General features: G+C 38.5%; 1 protein-coding gene across 6 annotated transcripts in view; it reads left to right on the plus strand.

Annotated features, from left to right (window-relative positions):
• The window catches only part of pik3c2a (phosphatidylinositol-4-phosphate 3-kinase, catalytic subunit type 2 alpha), a 72,541-nt gene that overhangs the window by 30,292 nt on the left and 22,563 nt on the right, over positions 1-19,686 (plus strand). For 4 of the 6 annotated variants that reach the window (XM_060877690.1, XM_060877693.1, XM_060877692.1 and 1 more), the window contains exons 13-30: positions 71-238; positions 2,051-2,153; positions 2,247-2,389; positions 3,448-3,636; positions 4,661-4,754; positions 4,867-4,961; positions 5,058-5,238; positions 5,835-5,939; positions 8,445-8,537; positions 8,894-9,023; positions 9,422-9,558; positions 10,392-10,561; positions 10,660-10,816; positions 11,458-11,567; positions 11,649-11,856; positions 12,128-12,252; positions 12,359-12,476; positions 12,678-12,759. In XM_060877690.1, coding sequence (XP_060733673.1) covers positions 71-238; positions 2,051-2,153; positions 2,247-2,389; positions 3,448-3,636; positions 4,661-4,754; positions 4,867-4,961; positions 5,058-5,238; positions 5,835-5,939; positions 8,445-8,537; positions 8,894-9,023; positions 9,422-9,558; positions 10,392-10,561; positions 10,660-10,816; positions 11,458-11,567; positions 11,649-11,856; positions 12,128-12,252; positions 12,359-12,476; positions 12,678-12,759 — 2,408 coding nt within the window. Of the gene's footprint in view, positions 1-70; positions 239-2,050; positions 2,154-2,246; positions 2,390-3,447; positions 3,637-4,660; positions 4,755-4,866; positions 4,962-5,057; positions 5,239-5,834; positions 5,940-8,444; positions 8,538-8,893; positions 9,024-9,421; positions 9,559-10,391; positions 10,562-10,659; positions 10,817-11,457; positions 11,568-11,648; positions 11,857-12,127; positions 12,253-12,358; positions 12,477-12,677; positions 12,760-19,686 lie in introns of those variants that run through there. The other 2 variants (XR_009649009.1, XR_009649010.1) reach the window with 2 other exon arrangements.

The raw sequence follows: 19,686 nt of genomic DNA on the forward strand, positions 1-19,686 counted from the left end.
TTTCTAACTACAGGGTTGCAACATATAGAATTATACTACTGATGCTGCTTGGTGCCTTTTCATTGTTTAGGATAAACTTTCCCATCTCTGTTGCCTTGTTACCTCTGGAGACTGTTTTGAGCCTTTCTCTCTATGGAGTTCTCAACCAGAATTCTAGCAACTCTCCTGATTCCAACAAACAGCACAAGGGGCCAGAACTGTTAGGCAAAGTCTCCATGCCTCTCTTTGACTTCAGGAGGTAAGGCATGAAGCAAGTCTGCTTGAATCTTTCATACTTGTTTATTGTGTGTAACATGTCTAAAAGGTTAGCGTTATGGGTCCTCAGCAACATTTGTAAACAAATAACCTAAGGTGGCAACAGATTTCAAGGCATTATTCCTAAAATAAACCAACTGCAAAAACCAGGTGGGAAGGAATACTAATTAAAGCTGTTGGACAATGAAACTGAAACGTCTGGTTTTGGATCATTGGGAATGACCGAAGTCCTGAACATTGGCCATAGGGATTTTTAGGCATTCTTTTTGCAGAAAAGTGGCCAGGTCACTATTTAATGCTGGTGGAGGAAAATATTTACTAACTTGCTGTTCCAAAACACTTTAAAGAGGCTCAATAATATTAAGATCTGGTGATGGTTAACATTACTTTCAGTATCATCCTGATGCACTACATCACCTTCAGGGGCAATGTTTGAACCATTGGGTGCACATGGTCCTCTACAGTAGTTGGCAGTCTTTGGTAGGGACCCAACCATCTAGTACAAGTAGGTGGCCTAGCGAAGCGTAACGATATTGCAGCCCAAATCATCACTGATGCACCCTGTGCTTCACTGTGTGTGTGCAACAGTATAGGTGGTGATCTTCTGTGGGGCTTCTCCATGAATATTGGCCCTCCAGCTGAACAGTACTGGTGGAAAGATGAGTCAAGATGCACATTTAGTTTTGTAGTGAGTTTGGCAGTTGGGGTTTTGTGGTTAGTACCCGGACATCCCTTTCAGACAGCGTCCATTTGCAGTGACATTTACTCCTGTTGGGTATGCTGTCCTGCTTTGTTGTATGCCATATTTATCTTAGATAATCTGCCTCTCTATACACTACAATGACCTGCTCACAGATTTTCCAATGAGATGCGAACCAACAATTTTCCTCTTTCTGACTACCAAGTTTGACTACTTTTATTAAAGCAGAACATTTGATGGCTTTGTGTTCTGGAATACTCAGGTGTTTGTCTATAGGTCAAGAGAAAAAGGACAGCATTAATTGACCTACAGAGAGAACTACATCATGTTTATGTACAGGCCTCTGTACGCACATGAAAGGATAGCATGGAAAAAGCCCTTTCTCTTAAAAAAAAAAAAAAAAAAAAAGGTAACATTTGCTACCCGAGGTAAACCTCGGTAAACATTTTTTACCGAGGTAAAAAATATTGGTCATTATGCCCAGTGCTTTGTTTGTAGATGCCAAACACTTCATACCAACTGATTTTTGGCTTTAGCAGATACAGCACCTGGGACACTGTCATCAAGGCCATCTTCCAGCAGCTTAAACTGGGCTGAAATTAGGCCACGCAACAGGACAATGATCCTAAGCACACCAGCAAATTGTAATCTTAATAGCTAAAGGAAAAATATATCTGGGTGTTGAAATGGCAAAAGTCAATGTCCAGACCTCAGTCCCATTTAGATGCTGTGCTTAATTGAATGCCCTCAAACACCAATGAACCATAGCAATTGGTTAGTTCACTTTTTTGGAAACAATGATTACTTACTGAAATCTTTTGTGTTTGTTGTCACCTACAGTTATTTGTTTGTTTTTAGAAGCTTGGGAGTACTACACAATTCTGTAGGCCCTGGCAAATAAAAATGTAAAATTTCAGGAGGCTGTACTTTTGGTTTTCCCAAGACTGTATATTCTTTTTATTTATGTAGTATTCAATGTGTTCTTTCTTTCTATATTCATCAGCATTTTATCATCTTTTTTTCCTTTTGTTTGAACACTGTGCCAGTGTTGGATGTTTAATTAATGACTAAAATGCAGCCATTGGAATATTGTAGGATGTTTGCTAGAGGCAGAAAGCTGCTGAGTATCTGGGCATCTCCTCCTTTCCCCTTACCTGTAGGAAAGAGTAAGAACGTGGAGGAGAGAATTATACTGCAGGTATATGTAATTTTCCTTTATGGTATTTTAAATTCTTCAATTAAATTTCAATTCAGTTAAAAATAATTTAAAACCATAATTATTTTTCTTCAGATAGAGTTACCCAGTCCACAGGTGGATGTACTGTACATGAGTCCCCCAGAGATGCCTTTCCCAGTCCTTCAGTCTGAAGAAATGCCTGATCCAGACATTCGTAGGAGGCTTGAAAAGCTTTGTGTGCTGGCAGCTTCTTCAAGGTAAACTTGTTGGTATTTTGAGCATCAATATATAATGTAGGATTTGGGCCCAAGCTCCAAGAGTGTGAATGGCCTTAGTGTGCTGTTTTTGTTATTATTAATTCTAACCCCTTTTGCCATTTTTGAGGTGCTAAAAACTCATGAAACTAAGCACATACTTTGTAAATGTTGATCAGGGTCTAGAAAAGTTTGTATACATTAGTCAACCCTGGTTCTCAATAGTACCCAAAAAAGGAGGCTGGGATTTTGTTCATTTTGACAGGTACCAAACTGTCAAAATACTCCTCTTAGGGGATTTATCAGATTCAAACCAAATTTGGTTTGCCTGATGACAAGATTTTATGCGATAGACCAATACAAATTGGCACATAATTGTGAAGTGGAAGGAAAATGATAAACAATGTCAATTGTTTTTACAAATAAATGTCTGAAAAGTGACAATGTGTATCTGTCTGATCCCTTCAGGCATGTGTGAGGAGACAGATGAATGGACAGTAAACAGCTCATTATATTAGCATAGCAGGTTGTAAAACTGATACTAAGTGCAGTTCTAAGCAAATTTGTGAGTTAAGTTTTTAATACATTCATTTATATCCTGACAGCAATTCATCTTGCTATGTATAAAAAGTTTTAATAACTATTAGTACTATTAGTACTCAGAACTACAAAGAGCAGCTACGTAATTTGATACAATTGCAAGAAAATGTTTTCACATCTTTCCTTGCTTGCGCTTGAATGTTGAAATCAACAACAATAAATATTCAAGAATATTCATTAAAGAATATTCAGACATGTGCTCATTCACCATTTCAATCACCCAGTGTACAAACCAAATCTATGCCCATGCCTATTGTCATTTTGTAAAGCACATTAAATAGCTTTGTTTGAAAGATGGTGTGTGTGTGTGTGTGTATATATATATATATATATATATATATATATATATATATATATATATATATATATATATATATATATATATATATATATATATATATATAAATATAAATATAAAATTTTCTCTTCTTGTTATATTTGTTGTTTATATTTTCTTGCAGACTGGCACAGGGAGACATGCAGCTTCTCTGGGACCAGCGTTACTACTGTCACAGATATGAACACAGTCTTCCCAAGATCTTAGCCAGTGTATATAGCTGGGACTGGACCAGCATACCAGAGATCTACAAGCTGCTACACAGCTGGCCCCCACTCTCTCCTGTCTATGCTCTAGAGTTGCTAGATTCAAAGTATGTACATCTTAGGGGTGTAACACAATGTCATAATCTGTATTTGCATATGTGTCTGTTTAGTGCTCAAAGCATTCCCATAACATTTTTGGATTTGCATTAAAATGGAATTGATCGTTTTTTTTTTAGTTAACTTTACCACTGTGCCCTGAAAACTGCCAAATAATGAAATAAGTAGAAAAGCTGACTTCACAATTGTGCTGTAATAGGGGCTTACAGTTTTTGGTCAACATGGACAGGTATTTGGAGCCATTAGTGATTCCCTGTATCTTGACTAGAGTCCCAGTATCAGCTGAAGAAGAGCAGCCACAGAGCATGACACTACCCATGCTTCACCATGGCTATGGGATTCTTAGAATGATTCTTTACACCAAACATCTTTTTGTGCCATAATGGTCCAACACATTTGGCTATGTGGTTTGGTCTAATTGTATGTTTTGGTAAAATTTAGGCAGACGTGGGATAATTTTTCTTTTGTGAGAAGGTGTAGTTACTGTAACTTGGTCCAGAAATGTGAAAAATATGAGAGATGTCAGATATTCCTGTTGCTCCTTTCATGTCCTTTTGTCAGTTTTGGAGGGATGTCCTGTACTAGGAAAGTCACTAAAATTGCAAACAAAAAAACAGAGGCGTGTATAGACCACTGAGGTCAGGGGCCCAAAATGTTCTGAAACATATTAAGAAAGAAAGCCTTGAGGAATAAGGCTCCAAATAGAAGACAAACATTATTATATGCTTTGCTGATATGTTTATTGTTGTATATATGTATATTGTGTATTTGAGTCCTCAGACAATCACTTATTTGTATATAGATACAGGGCTTGGGTCCGTGGGTAATACCGATTTTTCTTGTGTAATTCATTAGTTAATTCAGTGTTAAAATTTAGCCTGAAGCTCACAATAACATGGTTAGGCTGTCAGTAAAAAGAAAGCTAGATGATAAAAGTTTATTTAAACAAATTAAACACCCACAACTATTATTTATTTATTTTTATTTATATATTTATTTATTCATTTTCTTTAGATTTGCAGATACAGAAGTTCGGCACATGGCTGTGAGCTGGATTGAGATCTGCAGTGATGATGAGCTAATTGACTACTTGCCTCAGCTTGTACAGGTTTCTAATAACACTGCTCATCACAGCTCGTCTCATCTGCAACAGAATATCTTTGCCATTTGCCATTGTCTGTTTAATAATGCTGATAAACATTTTTTTTCCTACCCTCAAGGCTCTAAAATTTGAAAGCCATCTAAAGAATGCTTTGGTTATGTTCCTGTTTTCTCGAGCACAAGGAAATGTCAACATTGCGCACCAACTTTACTGGTTAATACTCAATTGCTGAATTATACCCATTTATTAAATCTATTAGTCATAAATGTAATTCTTTTTGAGCAAACGATTAATTCTCATTGGCTCCAGGCTGCTGAGGGACGCAATACAGGAGCCTGTGTTTGGTCAGCGCTATAGCCATGTACTTGGAGCATTGCTTTGCATGTGTGGTGCTGGACTGAGAGGTGAATTTGAGAAGCAGACACGTCTGGTGAAATTGCTAGGAGCTCTGGCAGAAAATGTGCGCAAATCCAGCAGCTCTAATCGACAGGTAAAAAAACAAAGGAGCTGACATCAACTGCATGTGTTCATATACTGCTGGTGTAAATAGTGTGAGAACAGTATAACCGATCGTCCAGCAAGTCAACAGACCCTCACAATCTCTGATTCATACTGATACATAGGTTTCAAAACAGTACAAGACATAAATGTTCTTCTAAAGTTGAACCCCAATGCCCTATCATGATTATTTAATTAATCTCTTCAAGTGCATCTGCAGATGTGTCATGATAGTTTAAGGTTCCTCTTTCACTACATTTCTAGTCATTTATTATGAACTTTAATACAGGCCTTGACAAAAAGTGAATGTCTGAATTACACATTTCTGAGAAATCCCCCACTACATGTATATCTGTTTCAGCGTTACAGTATTGTGCTTAAGATCATTTTAGGAGTCTGATTACTGAGTACTATACAATTATGGTTACTCATTACACTTGTGTATTTCAATGCTTAGCCAATGCCACATTTGCCAGATTAATTAGATAAAATGAATGAAGTGCATTAAATAAATAGGATGCAACCATGCACAATTATTTCTACATAATTATATTATGTCTACTTTTTCCTATCTACATTTTTCTGAAGATGGTGCTCCAGGAGGGCCTAGAAGAAGTGAAGTTTTTTTTCCAGAGGGACAACTGTAGAATTCCACTTAGTCCCAGTCTAGTGGCCAAGGACCTTAATATAAAGGTAAGTGCTCAGCGCATAGCCATAGTACTGCATATAACCCCACCCAATTTGGTGCACTGAGCTAGAGGTGTCCATGAAACAGAAAAGCTGAAATGTTGTTTCTCCTTGAGTGAGAGTAAAATGTTCACCAGTGCAAAAACAAATAAATCATATTCCAGCTTAATGTCTAAGCAGGCATTTACAGGAAAAGGTGATACCCTTTGGCTTCAAACCAGCACTAATTACAATTACACTTGCAGACTTGGTACACTTTTCTTCTACTCTGCTTAAAAACATAGAAACTGAGGTCCAGAAAATTTTGCAACAGGAGCTCTAGACTGTTGTTTTCTGAAGGGCTGAACAAATAACTTTCAGTAATGAGTGTTCGCAGCTAGCAGGGAAGCATGGTGGAGATTTGTCAGGATTAATGGTGTCCTCAATGCTGAGAAATACAGGAAGATCCTTTTCCATCATGCAGTACAACCAGGGATGCATCTGATTGGCCCCAAGTGCAGGACAATGACCTAAACATACAGCCAATGTCATTAAATTATAAAAGCTTCTTGACTTGTCTTCCAGGACTCCTTGTTATTCTCTATGCTGATGATGGTTCTTAATGACATTGTGGTTGTATGTTTGGGGTCATTGTCTTGCATTTGGGGCCAGTCAAGGAAGTGTTGGTTTGGCCCCCACAGAGCCCTAATCTCAACATCATGATGTCTGTCTGGGATTACATGAAGAGGCTGAAGGATTTGAGGCAGTGTACACATACAGAAGGTCTGTGATTAGTTTTGAAGATGTTTGGTACAACCTCCCTGTTGAGTTCTTTCAAACTGTGTGCAAATGTAACTAGCAGAATTTATGCTGTTTTGTCACAGCAAATATTGATTTGATTTGGATTTCTCTTATTTCCTTTCTATTTTGTTCGTTGTTATATATAAACTATTATCACTTATTTTATTAAGCATTCTATATACAGTCAGTACTATGAAAGCATTGGAACAGCAAGGCTAAACAATTTGTTTTTGCTTCACACTGATGTTTGGGTTTTAGATAAAAAAAAAATGAACAAAGAAAAAAACTGTTAATATATTGTCATATTTTAAATCAAGTAAGCCAACATTTAGAAACCAAGTAGGGGAAACTGATACAAAAAAGTACATATGCTTTCAGTATGATGAAGAAAGTAATTATCAGGCGGGTGTTAATGACATGTGAAAGATCAATTAATCAAGAGTTGTGACTATATAAATTCAATTTGGTGTTCTGTATACCAAATAGATTGGAAGGCACTGAATGTTCCCATAGATACTGTTGGAAGTATTGTTCACAAGTTAAAAGATAAAGTAACAGTGGTTACATTACCTGGATGGGGCAGAAAATGGAAGCTATCAACATTTGCAACCACATTTCTTAGAAGGCTGGATAAGAAACAAAAAAACCTTGAGTAACAGAAGACCTGCTGCTAAATTACATGGCAGCAGACAATGAGGATTCAGTTTGCATAATAAGGCACATGCTAAAAGAAGAAGGTTTCCATTCCAGAACTCAAAGACGTAAACCATCCAAAAGCACAAGAAAAACAGCTTCACTATGCTCAAAATTGTATAAATAAGCTACAGAATTTTGGGATTCTGTTCTGTCGAGTGATGAAACAAAACTTGGAACTCTTGGAACGCCCCGACAGATCATCAGTATGTCTGGTGGAAGAAGAATGAAGTATACGCTAAGAAAAACACTCTGCCTACAGTTAAACATGGTGGTGACTGATGTTTTGGGGCTGTGTTGCATCTGGAAATATGCAGCATATGGAAGGGAAAGATGGATTAATTGAAGAATCAGGAAATACATTCATGCTGATTGTGACGTCACTGGTCCCTCCAGCAGGACAGCTTGGTCGCAGAAGTCATCCCGGTAGATTTTGCAGTGGTGATCAGTCACCTGACTTGACCACCATATAAAATCTCTTGTGGGATTTGAAGGTGGTTGTAGTACGCAACCCTAAGAATATAATTGAACTGGAGGCCACTGCTCATGGGGAATGGTCTAAGATTCCTCAGTAACACTGGCAGAAGCTGGTGGATATTCATCTTACTTTTAGCAGGTCATAACCGCGAGCGTGTGCTGTACTAAATATGAAAGATGTTTACTATGAAGGTGTTGAATAATTTTGAGACTGAAGAATTCATTAAAAGTTGCTTTTTCAGTTAAATTTGGACAAACCACTTGAAGCATTTGTTGAGTTGTGATTCAGCTATTTTTATTTGTTCATTGCAATTAGGATTAGGGTCTCAAAGTCTGTAAATTTAAATGACGTGTGTGTGTGTGTGTGTGTGTGTGTGTGTGTGTGTGTGTGTGTGTAAAATTAAAAATTGACTATATTAGCTCATTGGTCAAGAAAGGAGGAGGTAGTGTTATGACTTTGGCTTGCATAGATGCTTTTTGAAAATGCTCACTAATCTGGATTTAGGTTGCATCCGTGATTCATGCATTATCTGTGTCTCTATTTCTTTGCTTTCTTTCTAGGCTTGCTCCTTTTTCAACTCCAATGCTGTTCCACTAAAGCTTGCCCTGGTCAATGCAGATAAGTTGGGAGAAGAAATTAATGTCATGTTTAAGGTGGGAATCAATAGGCATGCATGGATACATTCTTTGTGGGTATATTATCTTTTGATCATGTCATTATGTCTTTCTTTTGTTTAAAATGGTCATTTGTCATAATAGTTACCAAATTACAATTAAGGACACCAAAATACACTCAGCCACCCATGCATGTGTTCTAGCTATTAATTAAAGGAATTTTATTCAAAACCAACAAACTTCTTTTCAAAAAATATTTTTCAAGGAAAACTGTCACATTTAAGCAGTGCCGCCTCCCTTTGCCAATTTAAAATCATTAAGTTATCAAATCAGACTTGTGTTTTTAAACAAAGTCATTTAAATTTGTTACATGTAAAATTATGAATTCCAAATAGGTAGGAGAGGACTTGAGGCAAGATATGCTGGCACTACAGATGATTCGTATCATGGATCGGATATGGCTTCAGGAAGGGCTGGACCTGCGCATTGTCAATTTCAAATGCATATCAACAGGAAAAGATAAAGGTATATAAAAGTTTAATGATTTTGCCAAATTTGATTTGGGTAGTTATTTTACAAGTTTGCTTTGTATTTTTTTTAACAAACAATAAAACTCATATATTCAAATCTATTATGTTTTCCTCATTAATTGCAAAATATACAAAAACAATTAGCAAATATAAAAACCCTAAAATTTAAAACCAGGAAAATATATAAATGAGATGAAGGAAAGGGAGGATGCATAATAAAATCTAAATCATATTGTAATAAACCATGCTTAATACCACATTTATGGTCTTAACTCCTCACACATGTTCATAACTCAGTTCTGAATAGGGCCCTCTTTCTCACACATTAAAAGTATTTTAAAATCATAAAGAATATTCGGTTAATTTGTGACAGGTTTGTGTCTGCATGTTCAGGCATGGTGGAATTGGTCCCGTCCTCTGAGACGCTAAGGAAGATTCAGGTGGAGTATGGAGTCACAGGCTCCTTTAAGGACAAGCCTCTGGCTGAGTGGTTACGCAAGTATAACCCCGCTGAAGATGAGTATGAGAAGGTGAATTAACACCAAATGGTCAATATGTATTAACTTGGTTATACAAACTCTTTATTGTAGAGCACTTTAAAAAAATTTCAGGTTTGTAAAGATAGCTTGTTATAAGAAATAAAATTTAAACTGCAGCACCGTGCATTCCCTCATTTGATGTTGTGTATGATTTTTGTTATGCATAAACATTTATTGTAATTTAGTAATATGTTAAAAGCTTTATCCTTGTCAGGACCACAGTTCAGTCTGTGCTTATCCAGGGACAATAAGGCATGGCCCAAGAAAACACCCTGAAAGAGATGCCAGTCTATCACAGGGAAATTTAGCTGAATTTCACAGTGAAATTTAGCTGTAGATGTGTTTTTGGGAGGTGGAGGGAAAACCAAAGACAAGCCAGACCAAATTTAGGACCAAAGTGGGGATGGAAGAGCTGTATAGCAGTGACAGTACTGCTGTACCAATATGCCTGCAAATTCTGATGCTTGCTTTGTAAAAGCCAGGAATCCAAAAGGCAAACTAGAGGCATATGCACCATAGCTAATGTATATGCATTAATTATTCTGCATAATAAAATATTTTGCTCTTAATCAGTAAGTCATATAATGGAGTATTACAGACATAGTGCATCATGTATTTGTGGGAGCAGCTCTTTGGAACAGGAACATTAACAAGTTTAATATTCAAAGTTATGTCCTTGTGCCAAACAAGTTATTGTTAAATTTGCTCTCACTTTACAAACAAGCGTAGCTATATATCGTTTTTTTTTTCCCATTTTGCTTTTTAATTTAATTTTTTTATAAATTTTAATTGTCACTTACATTTGCCCTCCCATCATTCTTCAGGCTGCAGAAAACTTTGTCTATTCTTGTGCCGGCTGCTGTGTGGCTACCTATCTGCTTGGCATCTGTGACCGCCACAATGACAACATCATGCTTCGTACCACAGGACACATGTTTCACATAGACTTTGGCAAATTTCTTGGCCATGCCCAGATGATCGGAAGTTTCAAAAGGTTAAAGAAGCGTTATTATACTCCTTGCTCTTTGAATACTTGATTAATTTACACTGAGCTCATTAGAATTATTCTTTGCTTTGACTTTCCACCTACAGGGATCGAGCACCATTTGTCCTTACCTCTGACATGGCCTATGTCATCAATGGGGGTGAGAGACCCACAAGCCGCTTCCAGCTCTTTGTGGACCTGTGTTCTCAGGCTTACAATCTGATCCGCAAACATTCCAGCCTCTTCCTTAACCTGCTGTCCCTGGTAATGATCTAACACACAGGTGGAAATAAAACTAAATCAAAAGTACTTCATGTTTAATGCAATCCTCTCTAAAATCGGAACAGCAAGGCCAATTTGTTTGTTTTCTTTTGGGTTTGAGATCAAAAGTTAAATATGACCAAAGAAATGCCAAGAAAATAATGGATTTTGAAAAGAGGAAAATCAGTCAGGGGCATGATCCAAAACATAAGCTCAACTGTGAAACATGCTCACTGATATTTATTAATGATGTAAAACTCATGATGAAAGCAGCAAAATTATTTCAGAAGTGTAGGAATATTTTGTCGGCCAGTTTACTGAGAAATGCTTCCAAATTATAGAAGACTAATCGAAGGGAGAAACACAAGAAACAAGCAACTGAAAGATGATGTGGAAAAAGCCTAAAAAAACAGAAAAGATGAAACCATCCATTTGTTGTCAGTGGGTCACAGGATTTATGTAGTTTTTGCAAGCAAGGTATATGCAAATTATGTTGTTTAACACATTTAGATGTAAATACCAGGAAACAAAACCTGATTCTAAACTTTCATTTCATATCCATCTTTTTATCTTAAACCCAAGTATTTTCCAATATTCTAGGAGGGGACTGTATGTTAAACATGTATTTTTATGTGACTCACCAGATGACACAGTCAGGCTTACCTGAGCTAACTGGAACCCAGGACTTGAAATATGTCTATGATGCTCTTCAGCCCCAGAGTACAGACACAGAAGCCACCGTTTTCTTTACCAGGTATAGCCTAGTTGTAAATTGTATTGCAGTTTTGAGCTTTAATTCTATTACATTAATCTTCTTGCCTTATCTCTTACTCAGGTTGATTGAGTCCAGTCTTGGCAGTGTAGCCACAAAGTTTAATTTTTTTATCCACAACCTAGCCCAGCTGCGTTTCTCTGGCTTGCCATCTAATGATGAGCCCATCCTGTCTTTTTCTTCACGCACATACACACTAAAGCAGGAAGGCTGTATCAGAGATGCTTCCATCTTCTCTTTCCAGAAACGATACAACCCTGATAAGCACTATGTGAGTCTTTATTTATTGAAATGATAAATTAATTTTTAATTAGAATTTTATAATATCTATAATGTGTTAAAAAGTTGCAGTGCATAGCCTTATTTGGCTAGAATGAATATTATTGAGTCAGTGGCATTTGTGACACAGTATGACACACACATGACAGCAACCTAACCGGCTACTAAACAGCTAGCTAGTTAAGACTAGACAAGAGTCATTGTTATTCTATCTGATCAGAATTTTCTGCCTAATGATTCCATTGTCACTTATTTTGTCATAGATATATGTTGTACGCATATTAAGGGAACGCCAGAGTGAGCCCCAGTTTGTTTTCCGTACCTTTGATGAGTTCCAAGAGCTGCACAACAAACTGACCATAATATTTCCTCTATGGAAGATTCCAGGGTGTGTTGCTCCTTACTGTCTACCACAAGCTTTGAAGCATTGCTTAAGTTTTAATCTTAGATTTATGTTCTTTAATTACCTTTTTGTGAACATATTCTATTTCTAGTTTCCCCAACAAGCTTGTCCTGGGACGCAAACACATCAAGGATGTGGCATCCAAGAGAAAGTTGGAGCTGAATATTTATGTACATAACCTCATGAGGAGTTCAGCAGAAGTAGCCCAGGTCAGTAAAACAAAAAGGTACAACTTGGTTTAAATAGTTTTTTATCTCTGATATATGAAAGCTACAGAAGCAGATGCACATTAATAAAAAAAAAAGTCCTAAATCCTCAAAGTATATTTCAAACTAAATATTGTTACACTCAAGTCTTACTTTGCGAACCAAACTGAGTTAAAGTGCATGTGCGTGTGTATTCTTCCATAGTGCGATCTTATCTACACGTTCTTCCATCCACTTGCTAGAGATGACAAGACAGAGGGATTGGATGGACTCCTCAAAGTACCAGGTGTGCCCATCTAACTTTGAATCATAACTGAGAGCAGTACCTTGATTCTCAAGCCTGTCTGTAACTGGCATTAATATTTATTTAATCGTAATTCCAAAATACTTATCTGGAAATTAGCAATTATTTGCTTAACTGTTTAGATCAGGAACAGAATAAAAATGTGAACTGAATACACAATTAATAAAGAAACTGGGTAATGTACAGTACCCATATTTTCTTGCAATTACTTTTGCAATAATGTAAATAACCAATACTTTGTGTAAAGTATTTTGAAACAATAGTCTTCCAAGTTTCAAGTATCCAAGTGGAAATGGAAAGATGTCATTTACATAAACATTATTATTTCATTATTTGCATTATTATTATTATTATATCATTACATTTAACATTATTATTATTTTTTTTTTTTTGATGACCTTGAATTATTTCTAAAAACCAAATCTGTAAACTAGAAGTTAATAAATATATAGTTACATTCTTTATTACATAGTTATTCTCCAGCCACAGAATGTAGTAATGCCTCAAAAACTACATAACCCTGCTCACTTCAATTTTGAGCACATTTTCATAACATTGGGATATTTGGAAGCAATGTTTGTGAAATATCAATCAATTTTAGCCACAAAGAGCTTAACCATGCATCCCCAGACAAGAGGCGCACTCTAATTAAAACTCTGTTACTGTAACTGAAAGGATGCAACATGAGTATACATCACCCAAATGATCAAAAGGGATCCCTCAGCCATTCAGTTAAACAGAAGGAATCATGGACACTGTCGTGAAATCTCACATCTCTATTTGTTCTCTCTCTTTGCTATTTTTGCAAGTGATCTCTCTCTCTGTGCTTACAGATAAGTTAACAGTTTTATTTTATTAAAAATATTTTCTAGGTTTTATTACCTAGACTGATTGAGTCTGATTACTTTATAAGACTGATTCATTAAATTTGCTGTGAGGTAACTGTTTAACAGATGTACAATGTACAAACTAATGAACAGATTTACTAGAAATGTTTTTTTAAGCAAATTTTGTGTAGTTTGCTGTTATAATAATTTGTTCAGCAGCTGATGTTTGTTTGCGACATCCATAGCTGTAACCTATGGATGGAATGTAGAAAAAAGGACACGCATGATGAGTGCACATGGTTTTTCTGTCTGCATGTTTGCTTGTTTTCTGCAATACATCATATGCCTTTAGTGAGTATGTATCGTTTATTATATTTAGCTATAGTGTTGTCTGAATGTGGTGGTGTGTTTTGTGAGCGATGCGGCTAATTTGTTAGCCTAATGCTAATGTGTCGCTAGCTTGTTCAGAGTTTGTAATGGGATCCATATTTGTGAATATCAGAATCAGTTATCTCTGTCCATACAGTTTTAAGATAAATACACTGTGAATAACTTGCGTATTGATGTAAACAATTAAATCTACCACAAAATTAAAAAAACTAAAAGCTTTATTTTGAAACCAGCATATTCATTATACTTTCCTCACAGCAATAAACTGTCTTCAGTTTCTTGCTGTCGGGATAGAGAGTTTACCTGGCTCTTAAAGTATATCAGAACACACATTCCAAAGGCAGCACAGTGAAACCATGGCTTAGTAGCAGGCAAGAATCTGCAGTGCAAGTTGGCAGATCACTACGATGTTGTCACATGCAACCAACTTCATTATGGCAGAATGTGGTTCAAGGAAGACACGCTCTCATGCTTCAGGCTCTTTATCATGATTAAGTGCTTCATTGACTGACCTCTACTGCAGCAAAGGCTAGGGCATGGGCTAGGGAACGCCTTTACTCTGTTAAAGAGGAAAGCTATCTAAAGCTGGAAAAAACTAATTTGGAAGCCTTTACAGAAATGACGAAGTACAAACAAGAGGCAGCAGCTGCTATCGCTGAAGCACAAGCTGTTGAAACAGTGACCGACACAGTCAGTTGAACTTAACGCCGTTGGAGAACACACACCACAATAAACAGTATTTTATTGACTGATCCATAGAATAAAAGACAAAATTGCACTTATTTGATAATGTTGTCCTAGCCAAACCCCAGCTATGGCATTTCACCTTCGCAACTCAAACCTGAGGCCAAATTTTTCTATCCAGACAAAAGCAATATAGCAACACATTATTGAATTTTGCAACACAATTGCATCTATGGTTGCAAATATGTTCATTTGACAAACATCAGTTCTAAAGCCAAAGATTCTGCTCCAAAGCACCATAGCAGACTTCAGCATAGTGGTGGCCACCCTACTCCTTCACCCTGCCAACCTACTTACCCCAGCAATGGGGGCTTTCTTGTAAATATCTTTCTGATATCATGCTTGTCATGAAATTGTGGCTCGAGGCTTACTTTAGTTTAATGACCAACTACAGAGCATGAAAACACTCTTTCTGGACTGCAATCAGTAGCTAAAACATGACTGTTAGTAAAGGTTAGTGTTAGTAAAGGACCTTATTGTTAGTAAATTAATCTTCTGCTGAGGTGGCTTGGCAAACAAATCTGCAGAGCATATCGAACAGATGAGAGCAATACACAATCAAGATGCAAGACTAGCAATGACCTAGGACAGGCTTGAATTCATGTATAGCTCAACTAAAGTGACTGGGGTTGCCCTGTTCAAAAACACATTTTCATGAATAACACACAAGAATTAAGCTAAACTACCAAAATTGATTGACCTACTGATGGAACTAAATTCAGCTAAAGCCAAAGGAGACTTACCTGGCCTCTCATTTTTAGATCAAGCAAGATGTGTTAACCCAGTAGTAAATAATTTCCTTTTCCATCTGCAAGAGAAGTGGGCAGCATTAGGTGCAACCTACAAACAACCAATGCATGTCCCTATCCTTCAAAGCTCTGCTTTGTAGATACTCACTGATATGATCACAGAGAGTGAGCAACAACACCTTGACTCTGTATTAATAATTCTCGGGGCCTTTAATAAAGCGATTCTCTCACATGAACTGCCAAAATACAGACAGCATGTTACATGTCCCACCAGAGACAGTAACACACTGGATCACTGTTACACAACAATAAAGGATGCATATCACACTGTCCCACGGGCAGCTTTGGGGCTCTCTGATCACTGTTTAGTTAATCTCATACCGACCTACAGGCAGAAACTGAAATCAGCTAAACCTGTATTAAGGACTGTAAAAAGATGGACTAAGGAAGCGGAGCAGGATTTACAAGCCTGTTTCTCTCTCACTGATTGGACTGCCTTTGAAGCTACTGTTACCGACCTGGACAAGCTCACAGAGACTGTAACATCATATCAGTTTCTGTGAGGATTTGTGTATTCCTACCAGGACTCACTTAACCTTTAGCAATGACAAACCATAGTTTACTGCAAAACTCAGCCAGCTCCGTCAGGCCAAAGTGGATGCTCACAGAAATGGGGATAGAGTCCTGTACAAACAGGCCAAATACACACTGGAAAAGGAGATCAGAGTGACCAAAGAGGAATTATTCCGAAAAGCTACGGATTCAGTTTTCCTCTAATGATTCAGCTTCAGTGTGGAAAGGTCTGAAAGCCATCACCAACTACATGACACCATCCCCCCACACTGTGGTGAATCAACAACTGGCAGACGACCTGAACGAATTCTATTGCAAGTTTGAAAAAGCCCAATTCACACTTCCTGGAACCCCTGACTTTGCCACACCTAAAATTCAGTTCAGTAAAGATGATGTGTGTTCGGTCTTCAGGAAGATCAAGAGAAGAAAGCCTGTCTGAAAACCTGTGCTGATCAACTGGCCCCCATCTTCACATGGATCTTCAACCGATCACTGGAGCTGTGTGAAGTCCCCTCATGCTTCAAAAGCTCCACCATCATCCCCGTCCCAAAGAAACCCAAAATTACCAGACTTAATGACTACAGACCTGTGGCTCTAACGTCTGTGGTCATGAAAGCATTTGACATCACTGGACCCTTACTGGACCCTCTGCAGTTTGCCTACTGAGCAAACAGGTCTGTGAATGATGCAGTCAATATGGGACTGCATTATGTTCTGCAGCATCTGGACAGACCAAGGACTTATGTGAGGATCCTGTTTGTGGACTTCAGCTCTGCTTTTAACACCATCATCCCATCACTCCTCTAGCCCAAATTAACCCAGCTCTTCATGCCCTCCTCTGTCTGTCAGTGGATCACCAGCTTTCTGACAGACAGGAAGCAGCTAGTATGACTGGGAAAAGTCAAATCCAGCACCCGCACCATCAGCACTGGCGCCCCTCAGGGTTGTGTCCTCTCACACTGCTCTTCTCCCTGTACACAAATGACTGCACCTCTAATGACCCCTCTGTCAAGCTCCTGAAGTTTGCAGACGACACCACACTGATCGGCCTCATCCAGGACTGTGACGAGTCTGCCTACAGACTGGAGGTTGAACGGCTGGCTGTCATGTGCAGTCTTAACAACCTGTAGCTGAACACGCTCAAGACAGTGGAGATGATGGTGGACTTCAGGAGAAACCCCCCTGCTCTCCCCCCACTTGCCAACATGGACAGCATTGTGACAGCAGTGGAATCATTCAGATTCCTGGGAACCACAATGTCCCAGGACCTGAAGTGGGACATTCACATAGACTCTATTGTGAAAAAGGCCCAGCAGAGGTTGTACTTCTTTCGACAGCTGAGGAAGTTCAACCTGCCACAGGATCTGCTGAAACGGTTCTACACTGCCATAATTGAACCCATCCTCTGCACCTCAATTACTGTTTGGTTCAGCTCAGCTACCAAATCTAACCTCAGAAGACTACAGAGGGTAGTCCGGACTGCTGAGCAAACCATTGGCACAACACTCCCCACTCTCCAAGATCTGTACTTCTCAAGAGTGAGCAAAAGGGCAAAGACAATCACTCTGGACCCCTCACATCCAGCACACTCCCTCTTTGAACTGTTGCCATCTGGTTGACACTACATAGCCCTGAGCACCAGAACAACCAGACACAGGAACAGTTTCTTCCCTCACGCAATTCATCTGATGAACACTAAACGTACACGGAACACACAACACTATTCTTACACATTATTTACTTAAAACACATACTATGTATGCTTCAGTTACACATTTCACACTTGTACATTTGCACATACAAATTGTCTGTATTGTATATGTCATTCTGTTACACTGTGGAGCTTCTGTCACTAACAAATTCATCGCATGTGAAAACATACCTGGCAATAAAGCTCTTTCTGATTCTGATTCTTTTGCCTACTTTGTAAACTTCATTACCTAATAGGCTTTTATTAGAAATGATACAGGCTTCAACTCCACCACTCAAACAGATACGGCTCTGAGGACACAACTTCTCTGGCCTGGAATGGCCTGGAAGCCAAACGGGCAGTGAGAAGTTTTAGTCCACAAAATAGAGGGGTTAGACACAGCTATTCCTGATACAAGTGCGCCACCAAAAAATTAACTTGACTTTATTCACAAAAAACTAACCCACTGCGTAAATGTAAGGCATTTAGAGAGGAACCCATCGATACTTGCAAGAAATTGCTAATAGAAAGGCAATGTGTGTATTAAATTCTGTACAGTGTGCTGAATGCCAGTGTGAAACACCCAACACTGCTCTTTACCCTGTACCAGCACCCTGGATACTAGAGGTGGACCCTGCTCCAGAACTTGACAGAGGGGAGGACAAGGAGGAGAGTTGATTCGAATCTGATGTCAACAGCAAATGCACAGAAGTCTGTGGTGGAGACATAACAAACCGATCCAAAGTGGTCCTGGGTTATATCCATAATGAAAACCATTTCTTTTGTTTGTTAGCACCCCGGTATTACCGTAAAACTTCAAATAATAGCCCGGGCTTCTATTTACCCAAATCGCCGAACTGCACCGGCTTGTATTTGAAACAGGTGTCTATAAGAGACAGGCCTTTTAATTTAGTGTTGAGATGTTCAAGCATGACAGTAGGAGGTTACCACATTATATTACGTTTTATTTATAATTTATAGTTGTGCGTCTTCTGACTGAAAAGTCGTTGCGCTTCAGGAATTTGTCCAGCCAGCCAGCGCTTGCAGTAAAACTCTCCTCATCCCTGCCGTCACTCACTGTTGCATACACTTCTTTTGCCTTGGCCCTGATCATTTTACGTGAGACTCTGAGATGCTTTGCCCGCATGCTGTGGATCCACTCACACACGCTCACCTCCAGCTCTTCATTGGCCTTCTTCCTCCCTCCACCTCGCAGTCTGGCCCTTTTGTCGTCTTCCCCGGACAGACGTTGCAGTTCAGCTTTATTTTTACGCCATTCTCGCACTCTCTTTGCATCAACCGAGAAATGTCTTGCCGCTGCTTCTCTCGAATTTATTTCGGCAAATTTGACAACTGTCAGCTTAAATGTCAAATCATACTTTTTTCTTTTTGTCTCCATGGTGGTATTGAGAGAATTAAGAAAAACTGAAGACTAAAAGAACGTTTGTTAACCTCTTTATGTTGCCATAGTGATGAGTCGTTCATGAACGGTTGCGTATGTCACGTGAAATCTAATCAAAACATAGAACAGAGTATCTGACAGGTTTTAGAAGATCAACTACAACCTGATACTAAAAAACAGACCCGGCCTCTATTTGAGACCGCCTTTATTTACCCAAACCTGTCGTCACACCAGGCGTTTAAAAGAGACAGGCATCTATTTGGGACTCGGCTATTATTTGAAGTTTTACGGTATGTATACAAAGGTTTTCGTGACCAGACCAGTGGTACTATGTGCCAACAGACCTGAACCCTGCAGATCATGCATCAGGCTTTGTTGCTGCTAGACATCTAAAATGCACAGACTGGCTGAGTAGACTCCTGTATAAACCCTTGAGCCACACGGAAGCATCTACGAAGCTTGGGTCTGAATGATTTTTAGTTCTTTCTGGAAGTCACTTACCTGTGTTGTTGCTCTCCCCATCCATGTAGCTCA

Source organism: Tachysurus vachellii, chromosome 9 (assembly GCF_030014155.1).
Source record: "Tachysurus vachellii isolate PV-2020 chromosome 9, HZAU_Pvac_v1, whole genome shotgun sequence".
Taxonomy (NCBI): Eukaryota; Metazoa; Chordata; class Actinopteri; order Siluriformes; family Bagridae; genus Tachysurus; species Tachysurus vachellii.